General features: G+C 39.4%; 1 protein-coding gene across 3 annotated transcripts in view; it reads right to left on the reverse strand.

The window, feature by feature from the left end:
• ADIPOR2 (adiponectin receptor 2) overlaps nt 1–20,488 on the reverse strand; it is a 45,333-nt gene that overhangs the window by 17,947 nt on the left and 6,898 nt on the right. For 2 of the 3 annotated variants that reach the window (XM_075115787.1, XM_075115795.1), the window contains exons 2-3: nt 17,717–17,780; nt 4,042–4,277 (exon numbers count right to left, since the gene is read on the reverse strand). In XM_075115787.1, coding sequence (XP_074971888.1) covers nt 4,042–4,209 — 168 coding nt within the window. In that variant the 5' untranslated portion in view covers nt 4,210–4,277; nt 17,717–17,780. The remainder of the gene's footprint in view (nt 1–4,041; nt 4,278–17,716; nt 17,781–20,488) is intronic. The other variant, XM_075115780.1, reaches the window with a different exon arrangement.

The following is a 20,488-nucleotide window of genomic DNA, read 5'->3' on the forward strand; positions in this document are numbered from 1 at the left end:
CACTCAGATAGCATGCACCATAAAGACAAGTTGACAATTCCATGAATTTACATGCACCCTTCTGTAAATACCATAACTATTTTTGTAGTCTATTTTTGTAGATAATACATACACACTTCTGTAACAGAAAAGGCTTTGAGTAAGTTCTATGATTCAAGTTAAAAGCCTCAAGTCATTTGCTCGGCTTCCAATTATTCTAAAACTTTTCTTTTTTTACCTGAAAATATGTTACATCGTACTCTCTCCCTCCTTCAAGTTACTTTGGTATTTACGCTCTAGAAAGACTCTTGTAGCTACATGCAGGTACTATGAAATTTGTCAGATGTCAAGTAAGTTCCACTTGAAGTCAAAACACAGGCTTCCCGAGAAGCAATCCACATGAGTATTTGCCCACATTTCTTCTGTCCATTCAGATGACTTGAGAGCTACACGCATATCTCCTCCCAACCCCTTATTATAGGTTATCAAACACTTCAGAGTAACAGGTCTCCACTTCATGGGGGCATTTTGGTGCCACACAGGACAACAGCACAACACTGCTCAACTGCAGGAAAGGAAGCATCATTCCAGAACACAAATGCCTCATGGCTGGAATAAAGGTGAAGAAAATGGTTCTTTTGTTTGCTTCCTGTCACCGACAGGTTAAGGTATAAAATGGAAGAGTCAAGCACAAGTTTTTAAGGCTCCATAAAGAGCCCATTCATCAGGTTATAAGAATTCCATGCATTTGATTGTGTCAGCTCAACAAAGCCACCGTAAGGGAGATTTCCTCAGGAACTGTCAATGCTGGATTTACAAAGGCAGTTGACACACAGGAACACTAGGACAGGAGAAAAAATTATGTCCCAAAGGCTAAGCAATCCAGCATGCTACAGGAGGGAAGCACCTGCTGAAAAAAATGCCTTGTCAGCACATACACAGCACATGTAAACTAGAAAGGAAAAAAGTTTAAACTGCTGAAAGAGAATAATTATGCAGCTTGGTCGATCCTTTTCTCGCCACCAAATCCTTAACATTGAGATAAATGGTCACTATTCCTTGAAGTCACAGAAGGGACACCACTCATTTACCACTAAACTAACTGCATGTTTCAACAAGATAGCAAGGTGTGTATCTATTCTTTGGAACAGATACTTGGAAGACGGTCTAATCTATGAACATATATGCGCTCTAGGAGACAGCAGAGTTATGGGATAAAATCCAGATGAAGAGGTTCAGGTGTAAAAGGATATTGACTTTATATGATCCATATCTTCTTATAAGCATCATAAAACTGGCAGATTAACAGCACTGGCAGAAGGATGCAGCTATTTTATTATTATTATTATGGATAAGCATGCTCAATACAGCTATTAAATCTTTGCTATATGCATTCTGTGCATACCACAATTAACAGAAAGTAGGATCTTTAATGTAATTTTTAGTTCACAGTCATGCAACCACCCAGATCGGTTACTGGTGCCAGGGACAAAGGCCTCAGAAAAAACTTTTAGGACTAAATTTGATTTCTTAATACCACCTCCATTTTTTTCCACAAAGATGCTTTATTTCTAAAGACGACCAGTATTTTGGCCCATCAACATTAGAAACAGTGTAACAATGCAAGCTGTGTTGGACATGGAAAATAATTCCAAACGATACAATGGTATGGTTCCACACCTCTCCTTAGAAAAGCCTATTAAAATAATCCATCAAAAGCAACTACTGCCTCTTAAGAGCTCAGACTGCCTCCTCCTGTGAGTAGAGCAGAAAGTGGATGTACAGATAAGCAGAGGGAAAGGAATCTTGTATAGGAAAGTTTGGGGCAGTTTTTATATAAATAAAGGAGCTGCAATGATATAAATAGAATAATAGGAGGCAACAGGAAAAGTAAACAATGCAATGTTAACACAGGATAAAGATACACATATTTTTACACTAACACCTCAAGTCTTAGACCCAGTAACTTTTGAGGAAGTACCATATCTATTAGAATACATCTATATTATAATAATTTAAAAAGTAAATACAATTAGCTTGTCATAAGTAGAAGCATTTAAAAGTGTATTAAATAAACATGGTTGCTCTACCATCAAGACACTATGTAGTCCTCATCCACTTTCCTTCTCCAACATAGGAATTCCTTGATTGTTACTGTCAGCTTCAACGTGGTTGCATTTAGCCGCTATAATACTAATATAACGGGCACCACTTGAGTGCTTTCATAATGCTACATTTAGCTTGAGAGCCTGAGTACTATTGCCATCTACAGAAGAGCGATAACCTTATATTACTGTTATCTAAACAGGATCCTTTTCAGAACCAGCGGGCAATCATGCCTTTGAAGTAGTAAGTTGTCTCTACCAAGGCAGCTACATGTAGCCAGACTGTACATTAGAGCAAAAAAGTGAATCCGAGCTGGTGTTTGAGTAACAGCTGTGCTGAGGCTTATACAAGACAGAGGAAGATATAAAGCATAATGTGTTTTCCAGATTATTTAGAACACTGCAGTATGTCACATAATAAAGGCCATTTGGCAAGCTAATATTGGTACTTTTGACAGCACAGTGTTTTGGGATGCTCTATCTGAAGCATTAATTATTCAACCTTTTAATAAGAAAAAATTGAAAGATATCACAGTATTAAAAATGAGAAATCACAGAAGACAGGAATAAGAGTTTAGGCTGAAAAAAAGTCAAAAAAGCAGGCAGCCATATAAGGCAGATAAAGCGATGCAGTTCAAGACAGAACACACTGTCAGATAAACATATGTGTATTCAACATACCTGCTACTACAATAAAGCTTTCCTTTTTCTAACCTTAGCAAATTCAGCCATCAGCTAGCACTTTGCACCTTATACACCCACTTTATGACCTTCCACGTAATGAAAAGATGACGACTCTGGGTATTTCCTGTTATCATGACACTGAGAATATCCTATAGAAGTTTTAGCAGTGTACAACTTAAAGTGCATTGGCTTTGCTTATTAGCCATGAATACCTGTTCTGACTTCTCATTACAAAGACGCTTGAAACTAAATTCAGTAAGAGCTCAAACTAATCAAGTTACAATAGCCTAATACATGTTCTCATGCCAGCTGAACCATGATAGTGGTCCATGCGCACGCCCAGAACCTGTGGCAAATGCAATTATAGCAACAGTGCAACTCTTCTGCATTGAAGGCTACATTAAGTAGCATCAGCTTGTTTTTGCTGCTGGCTAAAACCACACAGTTGCTGTAACTGAGCTGATACAGTAAACCCATTAAGCCATGATAAAATTAATAGTGAGCCTAAGCTGAATGCCTCTTCCACTTAACTGTGCTGATATCCATCTATATATATCCTGGGAAAAAGCATTAATTACATTTCTGAAACTCTCTAACCAGAAGGTACTTTCTTCCAATGCTTGGAGACATTACCTGCACACAACACCTCATTAAACTGTGGAATGCCTTTCCGCAGGATGTTGTAGCTCCTAAAATTTACAAAGGCTCATACACCAAAAATTCAAAAACATTGCCACTGGCACAGGAAATCTGTGAGCCACCAATTACTGAAGGCTGGGAGAGTGTCCTAGGAAAGTAACGCAACATGCTTCCCCATCCTTGTACTCCTCCTCATGAGTCTGTTATTGGCTACTGTCTGAGATAGGATATTGTGTACTGTGAATGTTTGGTCTGATCCAGTATGGCCATTCTTCCAAAGAGAATGCCTGCAAACAGATATTTCTGTCCTAATCTCTAATATGATAGCAATTAGCCAAGGTTCAGATTACATTCAGCCAGAGTCAATATATCTTCTCCTTTCACTTAAAATTAATTGGAAGTTACAGAACAAAAGTATTTTGATATGAGCAGCGTCTCAGCAGAGAACCACCAGTACAAGGTCCCGTTTCTTTGAGGAGGGAATAAAAAATATAAAGCTGGTAAGCTTACATTTATGCCCTGTCTTGTCACCCAAGTTCTCATACATTCAACTGAATATTTATGGCTTCTTCCTGGTTTTATAACAATTATTTAGCAGGCATAAGCAAACCTAACAGATAATCATATAACTTACATTTTCCTGGTCAGAAGACAGAGGTGGCTCCACTAGAAGAAGCCTCTGCTCAGAGCTGTCCTCTTCAAAGGTTGCCTGTGTTGTTGTGGTGTCAGACATGTGTCCTTTTCTGAGCCGTAGACCTGGCTCTGGAGAACCAGCATTATCGAGTTCCGTTAGTTCATTCATGAGATGCTGGGAGCCTTCTCAAATATTCTGCTTCCTCTGGGTTTGGTGTCGCTGATGATGTGTTGGCTCTGAAAGACAAAGAGTTTGTATAACTAAACTGAAGGAAGAGTATAAGAGTTCACTGGAAGAAGAGCATGCTTAAAACCTACTAAACAGCTATGACAACTGCTTTTAAATGTGCCCAATGATCCCAAAGGATCAGTTATATAGACTTCTACATTGTTGGACAATGGATTTTCATCTTGTGACCACTAATACTTTCATATCCTAACACAAGTTGAACACAACTTTGAAAGATGATAGAAAGTGAGCTCCATGAAACAGTAAATTCACAAAAGCACAGTGGTGTTTTTATAAAGTATTATTTTTATTTCTACAAAGTTGGAAACACTGGGCTGTTAATACTATTTACAAATAAACTACTTCTCACAGGCACTCTGTATTATCAGCTTTTTGTGCATGTGAAGCTCATTTCAAATCACCTGGACTAGGTTTCACCAAAACTAGGACACTAATTACTAGTTCAGCTGTTCGGGTAGTAGCAAGCAAGCAGAGCTCAAGCAGTAACTAGCTTTAAACAGCCTGCAAGGAGGGTAGTAGTACACACAGTAATTATTTCCCTTGCTTAAATTAACATTTTCACAATTATGCTAGCAATAGGTCTGCACCTTTGCTTGTATAAGGAATTAGACCAGACAGATTTAAACACCATTCATTCCGTCCCAGCAATCAGAAACAGATAACTCCCCCAGAAAACTATAACCCACACTTCCTACCCAAAAATAGCTTTTTTTTTACCACTTATAACACTGCAAAAAGGATTTGGGGTAAATTTAACTCAAGATGCTAAAAATAATTAAATTTGCAGAAAATTACCTAATGACAACCTGTTAATCTGAGTCCTCATCCAGGAGTATTGCTGGTTATCTGTTTATCTTGTACATCACTGTGTGGTGGTCACTTCAATAGCCAGATGAGAGATACCTGTTTGACACTGGTTGCCTTGGGAGGCACAAAAGCCAGAGCACTTTGAAATCTGAATGCCAGAAGCCCTCAAAATGAATTAGTGCTCAGCTGAGGCTTCAGAATCACTTTGAATGAGAATTTATTTGTTTTGTACTAATCACTTGATGTCATTCTATCATAGCATCTAAGTACTTAGATGTGACTAACACATAACATTAAGATAACCCATCTAACAAGTTTTAACTTGCCAGGGTGCATAATTAGACTGGAATTTTAGTGCCCAATAAAAGATGCTGAACTTTGTCACAATGGAGGAGGGCAAATTAAAAATATAAGATGGGGATTGATATTGGCAGCCTTGTAATAAAATTTCACCTCCAAAAAGCCAATAAATAGTGTACTCCTTTTCAGGGACTAATCTCATTTACATACGATCACTGCAAGATAATTCTCAGCTCTGACAAATGTGCTAGAGTTAATTTTGCTGCAGCAGTTTGTAATATTATATCCCCTCAGCTGCCTGGCAATCCCCAGAGGAGAGAGCCACTAATAAGCAGGTAACAGACTTTGCAGAACTAAATGATACCTCAGCTGTCCGAGTTCAGTATGGTACACTGCTTTAATCACCCAAGATGGCAAGTTTACAATATGGCAGCAGAGCAGATGGTATGCCCACCTTCCTGCTAACTCCACTACAGGGTCTACAACCTCCATCTGAGAAGTAACATTTAAAATGGCTACAGCTGTTTACTTGGTAAAGAGAAGAGCCACAGGACTATCACCCCATGAGACTTAAGCCAAGGTTTAACAACATTACACAGGAAGCCCAATAAAGAAGTTGAGCAAGTGGATTTTCAGACCAAGAACAAGTATTTAGAAAGCCACAGAACAACTGAAATCTTGTCTGGTTTTGTCATATTTCATGCAGCCAATTCAGATTTCTATTTTTATGCAAGAAACATGAAGACATCATCACATTGCCGTTTGGCAAAACTTATCTTGGGAAGAAAGAAAAGAGTATGCAGCAAGAACTACAGTTTTAAGTGAAACTTATTGGATATCTTAATTAAAAGGCAACTTAAGAGATAAATTTCAGTACAGTACACTGTACCAGTTTGAAGCTGTAGCTAGAACCAAAATAATGCAAGTAAAGCAGCTGTTTGTAAATAACAGTTACACACACACACACCCCTACCTGATACTCCACACATTTCAAACAAGTTAGTTGAAACAGCCATAGTTAGTTTCACAGATTGTTCAATCTGCATTGGACATTGAACCAGCAAGTTTTACTAGTTCTTCTTTCTACCAGCTTTAAGCAATATAATTGCCATTGCGTGCTGCATTACCTGCTATATTGCCTAACAGCATGTCCTTGTATCATCTCTATGACACTGTAGGAGCAGAGCGCTCAGAGACACAGTAACAACCAAAACAACAGGCTTAACCACATTCGGCCAAGACACTTGCAAAAGGTTCTTCTAATACAGTAAGATAGAAGAATGCCAAGAGACATCTTAAATCAGGCCTTGAAGATTCACTTCACTGGCACTTGCTGCCAAGCAATCACTAAGGTTAAAAATAAAAGATGCATTTCATCTCCAGCAAGTGAGATTTGCATTCAGCAATGGAACTGAACTTTAGAGCTCTGCATAAATAGAAGTCGTTGTTTCTTGAAATTACAGTGGAACTGCTCAATGAACTAAGATGCTTCCATGTTGTCCTTCATGCAGGATCCTTTAAGTGGTAAAATAAGTTTGCCCTTACTGAGCACACAGCAGTATGTAAGCCAAAAGATAGTCCAAAAGCATTGCTACTGGGTTTTAGTTCTTTTTAAAAATGTACTACAAAAGCCAAAAACACATGCCTGAATGCAAAATGGAGTTGCCAACAGAGAAGTGCTAATAGCCAGAACTGTTTGTTCACAAGCGAAAGAAAGCAGTCTGAGACTATGAACAGAAAAGGCATAGATGGTCTTTAACTTCTATTGTAAAGTTTCTATGACTCCACAGCTCAGTGAAGGGTTTGAATGACTAGGATGACCTTTTCCTAAGAAAATAGGAAGTCTGAGTATGGTCGGTAGGATCTAGCCAGAAGACGATGGTTGAAACATTATGAAGAGATTTATTGCCCCATTCTCTCTCTAAGACTAGGCAGTTCATGAAAACAAAAACTAGAAAATGGAAAGCTGTAGAACACTTGAGGTTTTGAAGAGTTTGTTTTGTGTTTCACTGAGATTATAAATCTTACATAAAGTCCTTTAACTTTTTTGTAGCATGCAACAAACTAAACGCTTTCATTAAAATTAGCTTCCATTTAGAGAGGAGGTTGCCATGTACAACTTAAAATCTACTTAATGATTGCATGTATAATAAGCATATCATCAGCATCTAGATCAATCACTGAGTTCCTGCTGTGTTTACAATCAGCCAAGAAGAGCTGATTGGTTTGCTTACTTTTTTTTAATATAGAAAAATTCTAAACGCTAAGTCAGCTTTTAGAAAGGACTTACCAGTTCAATACTATCATAGTCCAAATGCAGCCCATAAAGACAAAATGTAGCACTCCATTAGCTGACTTAATATGCTGCTGCCACCACACAACCAACAATAGCCTAAGTGGTCATCACTTGCAGCTGCTCACTCTACCCCAGTTCAGAAGTTTACCCTGCAGCAAGCAGTCAGTGCCAGTTTCAGGATGTTGACAGACACTCATCATCTTTCTGAAAACAGAATCAGATGGCAATACTATTTCAGCAGTTCACTGCAATTGTGCAATGTCAGAGGAGTCAACATCGACAATTACAGCATATTTAGGACATTGCTTCACTCCTCAAGATGACAAGGAAAAAGGAGTTGCACAAACTTAAGTGCCACAAGATGATGTTACTATTCGCTGTGCAATCTTCCAGGATATTCCCAGGGATAAGTGATGCAGCCCTTCTAACCTCCCAGAACTCACCTGGCACAAGGACTGGTTTTCTACTTAAGCTAAACAATGCCACACAGTAGCAAAACAAAGACAGCACGCTAAGGATACTGTCTGTAGTTGAATTTAAGAGATCTGTCACTCCCTTTTTAGGATAAACCACAGTCCCAGATGGTCAGACTACCTCTCACTACCCCTAAGCAAAGCAATCTCGCCAGCATTCAACTCTTCTCAGTATGTTCCTCCTATAAGCAGCACAAGAATGATCCCTTCAAAGGTATCTCACTCTGTCTGTAGCTGGGTATTTAGAAGAACAATGAAAATTACATACCCCTCCATTCCCCTCTCATTGATCCAAGAGCCTTTCTGACAGGAACTTTCCTGTTCCGGAGGGCAATAGCATCTACTATATGCTCGCTCTTTGCTAATCCTCCACAAAGCATCCATTAAACTAGCATAAGCAATGTATACACACTGGTCAGATCTTCATAAGATTAGCTCATTCTCCCTAACAGAGCTTAGTTCTAAGAATAGCAGAAGGTCATCATGAAAATTTCAGGCTACATTATTTCTCAGAACATTCACTAATGTTTAATGAAGGGCTTGAGTGCCTGGAAAGTCTTATAAGAGATACTAGCTTAGTCTACAAACTTTGCCTTGCCTGTGTCCATGTACTATCACAGCTACAACAGCATCACTAGTTGGCTAGCTACATCCATGCCGGTAGAACAGCAAAGCTAATTGAACAGTAAGCCACCTTTGGGTTGAATAACTTTACCAAATTCAAAGTTGTTTAGACTGGGACTAGTAACAAAACAGGCCAAACTTCATTTCCAAAACTGTTAGTACAGGTACAAATGGCAAAGCACTTCCAGTACAATCCATGGGCAGATTGTTCGTGATAAGAATACAGCTTATATGGGGTGATGGAGGCAATTTTTTTTTTGCCTTTAAACAGTTGATTCTAGCTACCTTGCCTGAAATAAGGTATACCAAACAAAATGTAGCTTTCTCGGCATATTGGATATCTACTACTATCTTCTGGTAGGGAGGTTCTGTCACAAGTAGCCCCTCCCAAATGGTATAGTAGCACAAGCAGTATTCAGTAACATCACAAAAAAGCTGAAATTATTCTCAGGTGATACGGGCATCATCTTACCACCCATCTGTTTCCCTTCCTCCCTAGCACCAGTACTGATGCTCAATTGAGTTCATCAACAGTGAGCTGTTTGGCGAGGTGTTAGGTTTTGTGCTTTGGGGGTTTTTTTTTTGGCAGGGAGGCAGTCATCTTTGACTTTCTGCCTACAAACATCCTGGTCCATTTACTTGGGAAATTAGGCAAGCACCAGTGCCAAAGGAAGGCAGGTGTATACAGTTTGGGTAAAAGAAAGTGGAAAAGGAAGTCAGACAGCAAGTGCTTTGTCACACGAGTGAAGACTGGTACTGAGTGTCACACATACATGTGGTCTAGCTAAGCCATGCTGGGGCACTTATTAACTATATGGGGTATCCACTGGTTGGCTGCTTTTTTCATTATGCAAAAGGAAAGCAGAAGAGATAAGCAGCCCATATATTTTAAGTAGATTTGTGAATTGCTCCTAAGTTACACCTAAAAAGCCACACCTAAAAAGTTAATGAAAATTAATATTGAAAGATAAAAGAGTATAACTTGAAGGGATTTTATGTTTGGGGTTCTTTTTTTTTTTTTTTAAAGAGTCTTTCAATGTTTGAGCTGCCTTTTTCAATTAAAGAGTTAAACGTTCACAGCAACATTTCAAATACTTTCCAAAACTACAGACAAAACCAAAGTAAACGAGGGTATGTATGCACAGGGAAAGAAGAAAAAAAGAAAAAATCACAGAAAACCTTGTTTTCTCAATGCACCCTAAAAGAAAAGCATGAATCAAGCTGTAAAAATTCTTTGGAGGTCATCTTTAACAACGAGGAACAATGAGGAAGCAATCCAGCACCTCTTCTCTTAGATGTAATTTCCCTAGATAAAGAGACATCTACAAAACAAAGATTAGACTCCTGCAGAGGGTCAGTGGCAAAAAAGCTGCCTTTGTAACTTGTAAACTGTCACTGGACACTTCAGCCTAAGCTATTTCACAGCAGGCTGCAGAGGCAAACAATCAGGCACATTCTGATGCATTTGGATCCAAAGAAAGGGAACAAGCCAGCAGCCTGCCTACATTAACAAAATGCTTCCATTTCAGAGGATCCCATTACATTGTTACAACATTTGTCCAATTTGTACTGCAAATTGGACCCTGGTTTTGTAACTGGGTTAAGCGTTATGTCAGAGGTTGGCCCACGCCCAGCACACAATGTCCGGTTGTTACAGACTGGATGACTGCTGTAAATTAGTTTTACTCTTCAATAAACCAAAACCAAGAGAATTCCCACAAAAGCTGTACAAAACAAGGAACCGAAGTTCAAGTTCTTTTTACATCACATTCCACAAAAATCAACAACACAGACCTAAGAAACTTGCATTTGGTTCATTTTTTGCATTAAATGGCTCAGCCTCTCCAAGTGAGAAACATTCCATCTCTATGCCCTTTTAGGATTTTATTTCTATGGCATGCTGCTAACTCACATCAACTTACTTCACAGTTGCCAACAACGAAAAGATGCAGTTGGGTTTTGTTAGTAACACTTTGGATCACAGGCTGTCTGAAAGTGAAAGACTGAAATTAGACATTACTTTCCTCTTAAGTGAAAATTTAGAATACATCCTTTTAACTACTGCCTCAAGGACATCTGAGTCACAGAACTGTTGGGTGAAGACAAAGAAACCGAAGTCTTTGGAGCAGGCACTAAAATCCAGAGGTAGACTACTAAACTGAAACTACATTAATTTAACTCCTCTACACAGAGGATCTTTGCACGAGAACGTAAATGGCACCAAGATCAACAGCATCAATCCAGAGAGCAAACATTCCTCTAGCCTGGTACATACAACACTCTCCTCCTAGGAAGCATGGGTTTGAATTTCTCTAGAAACAGACGTGAGACCTTTTGCAACTCAAGAAAATGCTTCAGCACCTGGAGTGTCTGTACAAAAACAAACGTTACCACCTTGCTTTTAAAACCAAAGAGGAATACACACACTTTAGGCTTCAAACTTCAAGCAGAAAAGCATTTAAGACAGTTGCCTTCAGTGCTTCTTACTGGGTTGCTTGGACACCTCTTTACTTAGACGTCATCACTGTGCAGGTTTAAGGGCTAGCTGGTGCCAAGAGGGGGCAGCCCCACTCTTCCCTGGGTGGGCAAACAGCTCTGCTTCTCATCACTGTTACCCCCACCAAAGGCACTCTGATGTTTGCCACAACCCATTCCAGGTGGCAGTCTGGAAAGATGTTAAGCCAGGGAGCAGAATCAGATAATTGTTTTCTAGCAAACTGAATAGGCTCAATGCACTGTCAGAGAAGCCGCGTGGACAACGTGGCAGAAAGGGTAGGACCACACACCAAAGATTTTAATTCTTTATGTATTTTATAGGCAGTGTGTTCCTAACCAGTTATGGACTGACAGTTATCTCTTGGCCCAAGCCTTTAATTGTCATACATGTACATACCACAGCCTTTATTATGACCTGCTGACCAGCTGCAGACCACACCTGGCATGGCAAACCAGACAACTTACCAAGATTACTGATTTTAATACAGCGGTAAGGATCTCGGAAGGTTGGTTGCAAAAAGCTGACCATCACACTCTTCACAGTTTTTGGAAGCACCTACTCTCTAGTTTGCTGATAATCTTGATAAGCTTTATTCAGGAGGTTGTGAGCTTGCTCATCAGTGTTTTATTTTGTGGCTGACAGGCTTGGTCTACAAAATATGCTTGCATTCTCACATTTGTAAAAAAAATAAGAACAAAGAAAACTTACTCCATTTACTTATGTTCAACAATGGCATTTCTTCAGGTGAAAACAGCATATATTCCTCTCCTCAAAACCCATAGTGTTGTTTTGCCACAAGTCAGACAACTCAAAATCTGGTGCTTTTCTGTAGCAAAAATGTTGCAAGAACATTGTAGGAATAGCCAATATCCACACCCACAGCATTGTATCAGTCTAAAATCAAACAAGTGGTGCACCATCTTTTTCAGATACTTTCCTAACATCTAAAATTCAAGTAAAAGAGAAAGATCTACTGTAACTAGACACCTAATTTATGTCAGTCAGAAGCAGATTTAGTCAAATGGGTGAAGTTCTAGACCAGACCTAGACCAGGTTAAGTAAGGGTTACTTATTAATTACATATCTAACTTCCTTAATGTAATAGCCAAAGAATAATTTGGTCTATAAAAAGACAATCGTTGTTGAGAGTTAAGAAATAAGCTGAAGTGAACTTGTAGTCTCCTCTACCATTTAGTGCCACTCTGAGATACACATTTCTTTCCTGCTAACATTGTTGGAAATCATCTCGAATTCTAAGACAAGACCAAGGACACCAATATCACAACACATCACTGATGTAATTCAAAAGCAGAAACGTTACATTAATCTTTTACTTTCTACTGTCCTATAACTAAGGAGAGATGGCAAAACACCCACAGTCTATTTATGATACTCTTAAATTATTGCTAGAATTCTAGGAACCAAAATTATTTTCTGGGTACATGCAAGCCCTTTAAGTACAGATGTAGCTTAAACTCAAAACACATCTACAGGACCCAGACCAAGACACTTTCACAAAATTCATCTTGCTGTGGTTTATTTTACCATATTGACATCACAAATTTTGCTAGTGTAACAGTGTTCCCTGCAGAGGTTTTTGCTAGTATAGCTGCAGCCTGCAGTCTAATCAGCATAGTTATGCTAGTGTAAATTTTAAGTTTGAAGCAGTTTAAGACCATAAACATGCTAATTTTCAAATCACCAGGAAGCATTTTGGGAATATACTTCCCAAAAATATATATAATATGTTGCATGACTTAATATCACTTACTGATGCATTCAGACAGCCGGGGGCAGGGAAGTGATCCATGTCTCTTCCAACTCAAAAAAAAAAAAAACCCAAACCAAAAAAGCCTGCCAAACACATGTTGAAACTGCCTAAAAAAATGCTGTGAGCAAGCTCTGGCAATGAGGAGCACTTCACTTCTACATCTTTCAGTGAAAAATATACTATCCCTACTTTGAGGCATGTAATTGCAATCCACCCTTTGATAACAGAGCTACACTGCTTGTTTAGTAAAATGAGGACTGGCTGTAACATTGGGTGGATGACCATCAGCACCATGAAAGGAAAGCAAAGATTATTTTATTACTTCAAACTATTTGCAGTAGATAACTCACAACAGAAGACAGTGACAACAGGAGTTTAAGCAAAAAATCCTCAAAAGAAATAGACACAATAACAACACGTACAAAAATACCTTGTTACAGAACAGAAATAAAACCATAATTTCACAGAAAACAGAAAGGTTGGAGTTAGACATCCAGGTTACCTTTATCATACACAGAATACAGAATTTACTGTAATTATAAAATTCATAAAAGAAAATACAAGATTTAATGTGAAGCACTTACGTTAAGTAATGACGGCTAGATTATGCAACAAGCATTACTGGCTACCCTCAAACCTGCACAGGTCACCACAAGGCAAGAGAAGACAGAAAAGAGAGGATGCCTCCAGGATCCTTTGCTCAGTCCTGCTCAGGAGCATGAAGTCAAAGGATTGCTTGCAATACCCTTCCTGGCCTCATGAGTGACAGGTAGCGATTTGCAGACTTTGAACGGGAAATCATAACCATCAGCCCTGTAATCCAGCACTAACAGTGCTAGCAGCAGGCCATAAGCTCCCTATTGAGCCACAAGGCCTTAAGACCGAGGCTTGTCAGGCTTGCTCTGTCTGAACTTTTGTTGACCTGCTTTTTACTCGGTTTAGCTGTGACAGTAGCTTCTCTAATTGACTAGATGTCTATGGCTAATTTATTCTACTTTTGTTTACCTTTTGTTTACCTTTGGTGTAACCTCCAGTCATCCTCCATAGAAAGAAGTATTTGCAATGATGTCAAGAAATATTGGCCTAATATGACAACAGAGGCCCTGAGAAGTGGAGACACAGGACATGGTGCAGAGGAGTACAGGTGTAAGATAAGAGACAAGGCATAGTCTTGCCACCAGAGACCCCATGGCTATAAACAACTCACTAATGGTCAGTCAAAAAAATGCAGACCTGGAGCAGGACAAATCTGGCTTTAGTGATAACAAAGAAAGTTACTAAGATACATAAAGCATACCATATATAGTATATTCAGACATAACCTGGAGCTGTAGGCCAATGAGAAGAGGTGTAAAAGCATGTTAGCAAACACAGGAAAAAAAAAATCCCGAGTGGATCCTAGAATGAGGAAAAAGAAACAGGCAACATCAACATCATACTCCCAACAAATGACTCCCAAGGCTGACAACCTTGTTATCCCTTTCAGCAGTCCAAAGCTGACTTGAAGACCCATAGCAGCAGTGGAAGAGTGAAAGCCACTCAAGGAGAAGCGACTGAAACCAAAAAATGCGTGTGCTACAATTTTAGCTGCGTTTGGCAACACTTTCCCGTATGTAAGTACTCTAACTGCAATATTCTTAATTTTTCTTTAAGAATTAAATCTAGAGTAATGATTCTTGAGTCAGATCATTAAGACTTCCATTATACCAATGATAAATCATTGGCTTTACTTAGACACACATTATTTTTATATACATACAGACACACACACAAGGGGTGCTTCCTCCTTGCCCATAAACAAGAATGTAACAACATATGGATGGAGTCCTCCATTCCTTCTCCCATTTTGCACGCCTGAAGAGCATTGTTAGTCTTTAAAGTATTACAGGAAAATTACAATATAATAACAAAGCCTGAAACAGCCCCAGGAAAAGCAACCAAATGGGCCATCTGAACTTGTAACGCGTTCTTTCCCCAAGGGAGCCCTTTGTGCCAGGGTGACCCAGATAGTGTTGTTTTGTACCAGAGGGCCTTTCATACATATATATACACAGTCCTACAACAGCACCTAAACAGAAAAAACAGCGAGCTAAGCAGTCACTGTCTGCACTTTGTTTGCAGAAAGAAGTTCTAAACATCAGAGAAGGCACTTGATTTCTTTAAGAAGCCCTAAGAAAAGGAAGGAAGCAGGGCCAAGTTGATAAGCATCCACACTCTTAAGAGTAAGAAGGGTAGGAATTTGGGCTGATTTCCTGGATGAGGGCCCAGACAGGAGGAACACAAGCAGAAAGCAAGAACTGGGTCAGCAAACTACTGACTAGTTATTTGTCCTAGTTTTCAAATACCCACTGAAGGTACTCTTACTCAAACCCAACTGCATCTGTAAGGGGTCTTAATACATGTAGAACTATTCAGACAAACTATTTTGGAAAGAAGAAAAAAATACCTTATGCTGACACAACACCTACTGTCAATGGAGTTGGCAAATAAGGGATCTCATTCGAGTAAAAGTTTGTTCTCTTTCTGTAAGAGGATAAGCTTTCTAGTGTAATTTTGATGCAAAGACCAGCTACAACATCTGCGGCTGTGACAGACGCAACACAGCTCTTCAGATTCATTCAATGTGCACAGACAGACAGCTATCATCAATACAGAGAAAGTGCAGGCCAAGCTTCTCAGTAGAGACTGAGTGCTACACGTAGGAGCCAACCACTAATCTGTATGCCAAAGATGTACTTGGAAACCTAGCCAAGAACTCTACTCAGGGGTCAGGTGTAAACAGAGCATAAACACTGCGTTGTCCATTTCCAAAATCCCCAGGTATACTGTCATGAAAAGCAGCAAAGGTTCTTCCAGTATTGACAGCTCAGTAGCGGCATGCATGCTTTTGGGAAAAAACGTAGACACTGATAGATTTGTAAGTCCTAAGAAAAGTCAATAGTCACTGTTGTGAATTTAGTATTTAGAAAGGAACAGAAGTAAAATCTTGGAGGGCAACTGACCTGCCCAGATAACCAGGCAAGCCCGTCCTATGTAGACAAGCAAGCAGCTGTAGCTAAGGAAACAAAAGTATGAAGTGACACCAGCCTTGCATTTACGAAACACAAAATCTGGCGTCTATTTTTATCATGGGCTACTTAATCAGTAATAGCTCAGATGTTTTACATCACATTTTACACATTTACTAAATTTTTTGAGAAAGGATTTGCTTTGCAATAGCAAAGAGTTTTATTTAAAACCAGAGCTGACCACTCAAAATTGCAATAGGACTTCAACATAGAACAAGGTTTCCCAATCTTCATGTCTACTCCAACAGCACCACCATCCAAAACAACAAGTAGAAATGTCAAGCACTGCCTGTCAGCCAAGGTAAGATCAAAGTTAGCTGATGGCAACCTCAAACACAGAAAGAAGTTGTTCTTGGCAGAGCAAATAGCTAAACCTTGGAATTCCTTGCTACTAGGATGAGTATTCACAGGGACACTGGACAAATGCAGAAGACAAATGCATCAAAGGATGTTAAGCACATGAAGCCACCTCTAGCTCTAGAAGCCCTTAAATACCAGTGCATGTCTATAGTACATTGCTTGCACATTCATGCTTAGAAGCTATTTTATTCCTTAGGCGATTGGCATTCTTACTAAAACCTTAGAGTCCCCTCTGAGGAAGGACAGCAAGGGGCCTAATGAATAAAAATAAAACAGAACAGGTAAGACGACAAATGATGAGACAGAAAATGAAAACCACAAAGAAGAAAGGATAAGGGTCAAAATAGAAGATTTCTCAGGGATGCCAGACAAAGCATCCTAACAATGCCAGTAACTCCCCAAAGACATCCAAGAAGCCAGTAGGCACTACCCTGAGATGCTCTGGCCAGCAACAACAAGGGAACAGAAAAACCCTATAGCTGCCAGAATCTCATTTGCCAAGTTTGTTCCTTCTCTCCTGAATGGCCAGCTTGCCTGGGACCAGTAAGCGGTCCTGCAACTTGGCTGGGCTTCAGACTCAAAGGGTATAAATAGAAAGGTTAGGGACAAAGCACAAAACCTCAGTAAGCGATGCTGCAACCTGGCACATTTGGCACACGCATGTCAGGATTTCATCCTGTAGCAGGAGGACACATCAAGTGACCCATACGATGAACACACCCATAGCAAAACTTGCACTACCCATCAACTGATCCCCACAAATGAAAAAACCTGGAAAAAAATTTAAAAACACCCCAAAAAGCCAAACCAAACCAACCCACCCCAAAAAAACACCCTGCCAAATACCTGACACACTGTTACAGCTTCCCTCCTGAAGAGAAAAAAGAATGACTAGTTCAAGTCCTGCCTCTGACTGGTTTATACTCTCATGCAGGTACCTAGCACTCACCTCAACCATCAACTCCAATTTGGAAGCCAAGCTTGTAACACTAAGTGTCATCTTGTTTCAGAAACTACAAATTTCTTGTAAGCATCAGTCCTGAGAAATACAACTTGAAACAATGAAACAAACAGATCTTGTACCTTCCCTTTGGAGTAACGCACAGGAGTTACCTTAACCACTAAAACACATTTACCCAAAACACCCAGTACTCCTCACCTCTAATTTATTACTGCTCTCTGACAAATAGCTGTGATGTCTATGAGGAAGCATAGATCAGTTTCTCTCACCTCAATCTTGTCACTGGTTCTTGAAGTTTGTATTCAAGCTTGGGAAGGTTACAGTCCAAGATTCCTACAAGAAGGATGTGAAATTAATACGAAGGCTGTTTCTCCAAGCTAGCTTAAAACTAGATAAATATACATTTGGGGGGATGGGGGGGTGGGGACAACAGAATCCTTAAAGTATGCATGCTATACAGCAGCTATTAAACATTTACAGTGGATGACAAAATGCATGCATTCCATTTAAATTAGAATCCTTTGATTTTTGTAGGCTTACTCACAAAGATAACTTTGACTTAAATAAAACTTCACATTGTTACGGCTAAATTCTATAAAGATGCATCAGCACAAAACCAAGGAAAGCAAGAAATTTTTTAACAATCTCAGCTACATAATTCTCAATAAAATGTTCAATGTAACTCCAGATACCTTATTTTATTCAAACTCTCTCCAAACAAATCTCTGCCTCAGTACTTGTTAAAACTGATTTATTACTGTCAAATACATTAATCTGCATGTTAATCTGTCTCAGGTCACTTAAAGTCAGTCAGAAAGGACTTTTGTCAAGCCATATGCAATGTTGCTTTTGGTCCACATGGGAGTTTGAAAGCAGAGCTTGGTAGAGATCCTCTATGACAAATATTAGAGCATGAAAACAGCAAGGAATGCAGAAGACTTCCTGTAATACATTTCCATTTCCACTGCTTCACTTCACGGCATGTTGTTAGAGCATAAAAATCTCACTAAATGAAGGCTGAGTTTATCTTAGGACCTTGTGTCACTGGAGTTGTAAAGCATACCACACTCACATGCCAGCTTCAAACTGACATTCACTGAACTCCAGTGGAGGAGGAAAGGTTTGTAAGTTATACAACCTACTACATCCATACTGCAAGTAGTACACAAGACAGAAAAGCTGGCTCAAACACTACACCTACTACAACATGTTCAATAACAACTGGCAATATTTCTATACAAAGTCTTACACCCAATAGTTTAAAGCCTTCAGGTTATATGGCTTCCTTACTCCGTATTTCCAGCAGAAAGCAGAACTGGTTTTCACTAACAGACCACTTGCCCCCTAGTACAGCCAATTCTCTAGGCCACTTACCAGATGATCCAAGATTTTCAGCACAATCAAATCAAAAGTTCAAAGATGAATAGAGACAGATGGACAATCACTGAACAGCAGCAGGTTTAGCATACACATCCTGCATGTTTGCTTAGCGACCGGATCACCATCAGCACAATATACTGATAGAGGTCCATTACCTGTCACATCCCCTGAGGAGGCAGTCTCCAATGCAAGCAGCAGTAATGCATACATTCTACACCTTCCCTTTTTATGTCCACCTAGTAATTAATTTTAAGTGCCAGTAATTCTCAATTACTCCATCATTAGTATGACTAAACATCATTCTACGGTAGGAATTATGCTATTATGCTCTGGCCAACCCCAAATACCACCACTGTCACCTGTGACTTTGAATGTTGTAACAAATAATATGCTCATGAACTGTACATTTATTACAATGACACTTGGATTGCCACCCAGCTGAGGAGTCCCTTCAGCCTGAAATGAGAAAGTGTTCAAATATTCTGTTATCTCAAAACAGGATCTTCAAGGAGGGGGCACTGAGTTTTACCAGAGTTTTAATCTCTACATAGGATAAAGCCTCTCAAAAGGTCATAAGATTTCAGGTGGTACTACAAGGACTACTGGACACATCATACTTACTGCTAAAAGAACAGGAATGTGGAATTGTACCTTTTCAAGGATGACCTTAGACTGCACAAAACATTCATGTGAGTCTTGCAGGCAGATAAGCCCTCAGGCACTTAAACAATAATGAGCTACTGAAACAGAGCCAAGACATGAGTTTTCTGAGGAAAACAGTCATGGGTTCTGCAATCATGCTTTGTTTTTCACAATGACTTTACTGTGCTGTGTAACAAGGGGGTATTTGAATCGGTTAACTAATACAGAAAAAGTCAGCTGGAAAGGGCTTATAAGGAAGAATGAAAAACCAATGTCCTTCTGAGAGCATCTTGTAGCACTTTTCCAATAGCATTTTAGGACTCTGCTGCTCAAAACCCAGAGCAAACCTAGGTTACCCACAGTCATGCAGAGTTGTACTGTTACATCGACCCTGACCTTATATGAGTATTTGAGATTTTTCAGTACCTTCTCGGACAGTCTTGTGTATCATCTCCCTTTCCCTACACTGACCCATGTACTGGAGTCCTTCCAAATCAGTTGACATAACTGGCATTTTCAACAGCATCACGCGCTAGTTTGATGTTTTGGACAGAAACATTTATGCAAGTGCTGTGAAATTTGGTCAGCCTCTCTTACTCTCTTATCAAGGACCAGCTTAACCTGAAATTCTGAGTTTGCCTTCATAGCAGCAGACAGGAAATATCCTATGTCGAAACAGCAGAGTATAGGATCAAGGCCAAATTAAGAGATTTACAGATACAGTAGCTAAACCCAATACACATCTTCTCAACTATTTTAGCAACAAGTCACCTCCTACTGAGTCACACATTGGATTTTTGTAACCCAGAAAGTTGTAATGTTTTATTACTGATCTTCCTTCTCTACAGTCCTAGTTGATATAAGAATGCCAGAACACTTATGAAAAATCCTAGTAAAATGAAAAGAAGTCTTTGGCAAATTACACTCTCTGTTTCTGGAGGATGACCTAAAAAGAGAACAAAACAAACACACCATCAAAAACTATTCCTTTATGTCTTTCCTTGGAGTGAAATTAACAA

This window comes from Phalacrocorax aristotelis, chromosome 1 (genome assembly GCF_949628215.1).
Source record: "Phalacrocorax aristotelis chromosome 1, bGulAri2.1, whole genome shotgun sequence".
Lineage (NCBI taxonomy): Eukaryota > Metazoa > Chordata > Aves > Suliformes > Phalacrocoracidae > Phalacrocorax > Phalacrocorax aristotelis.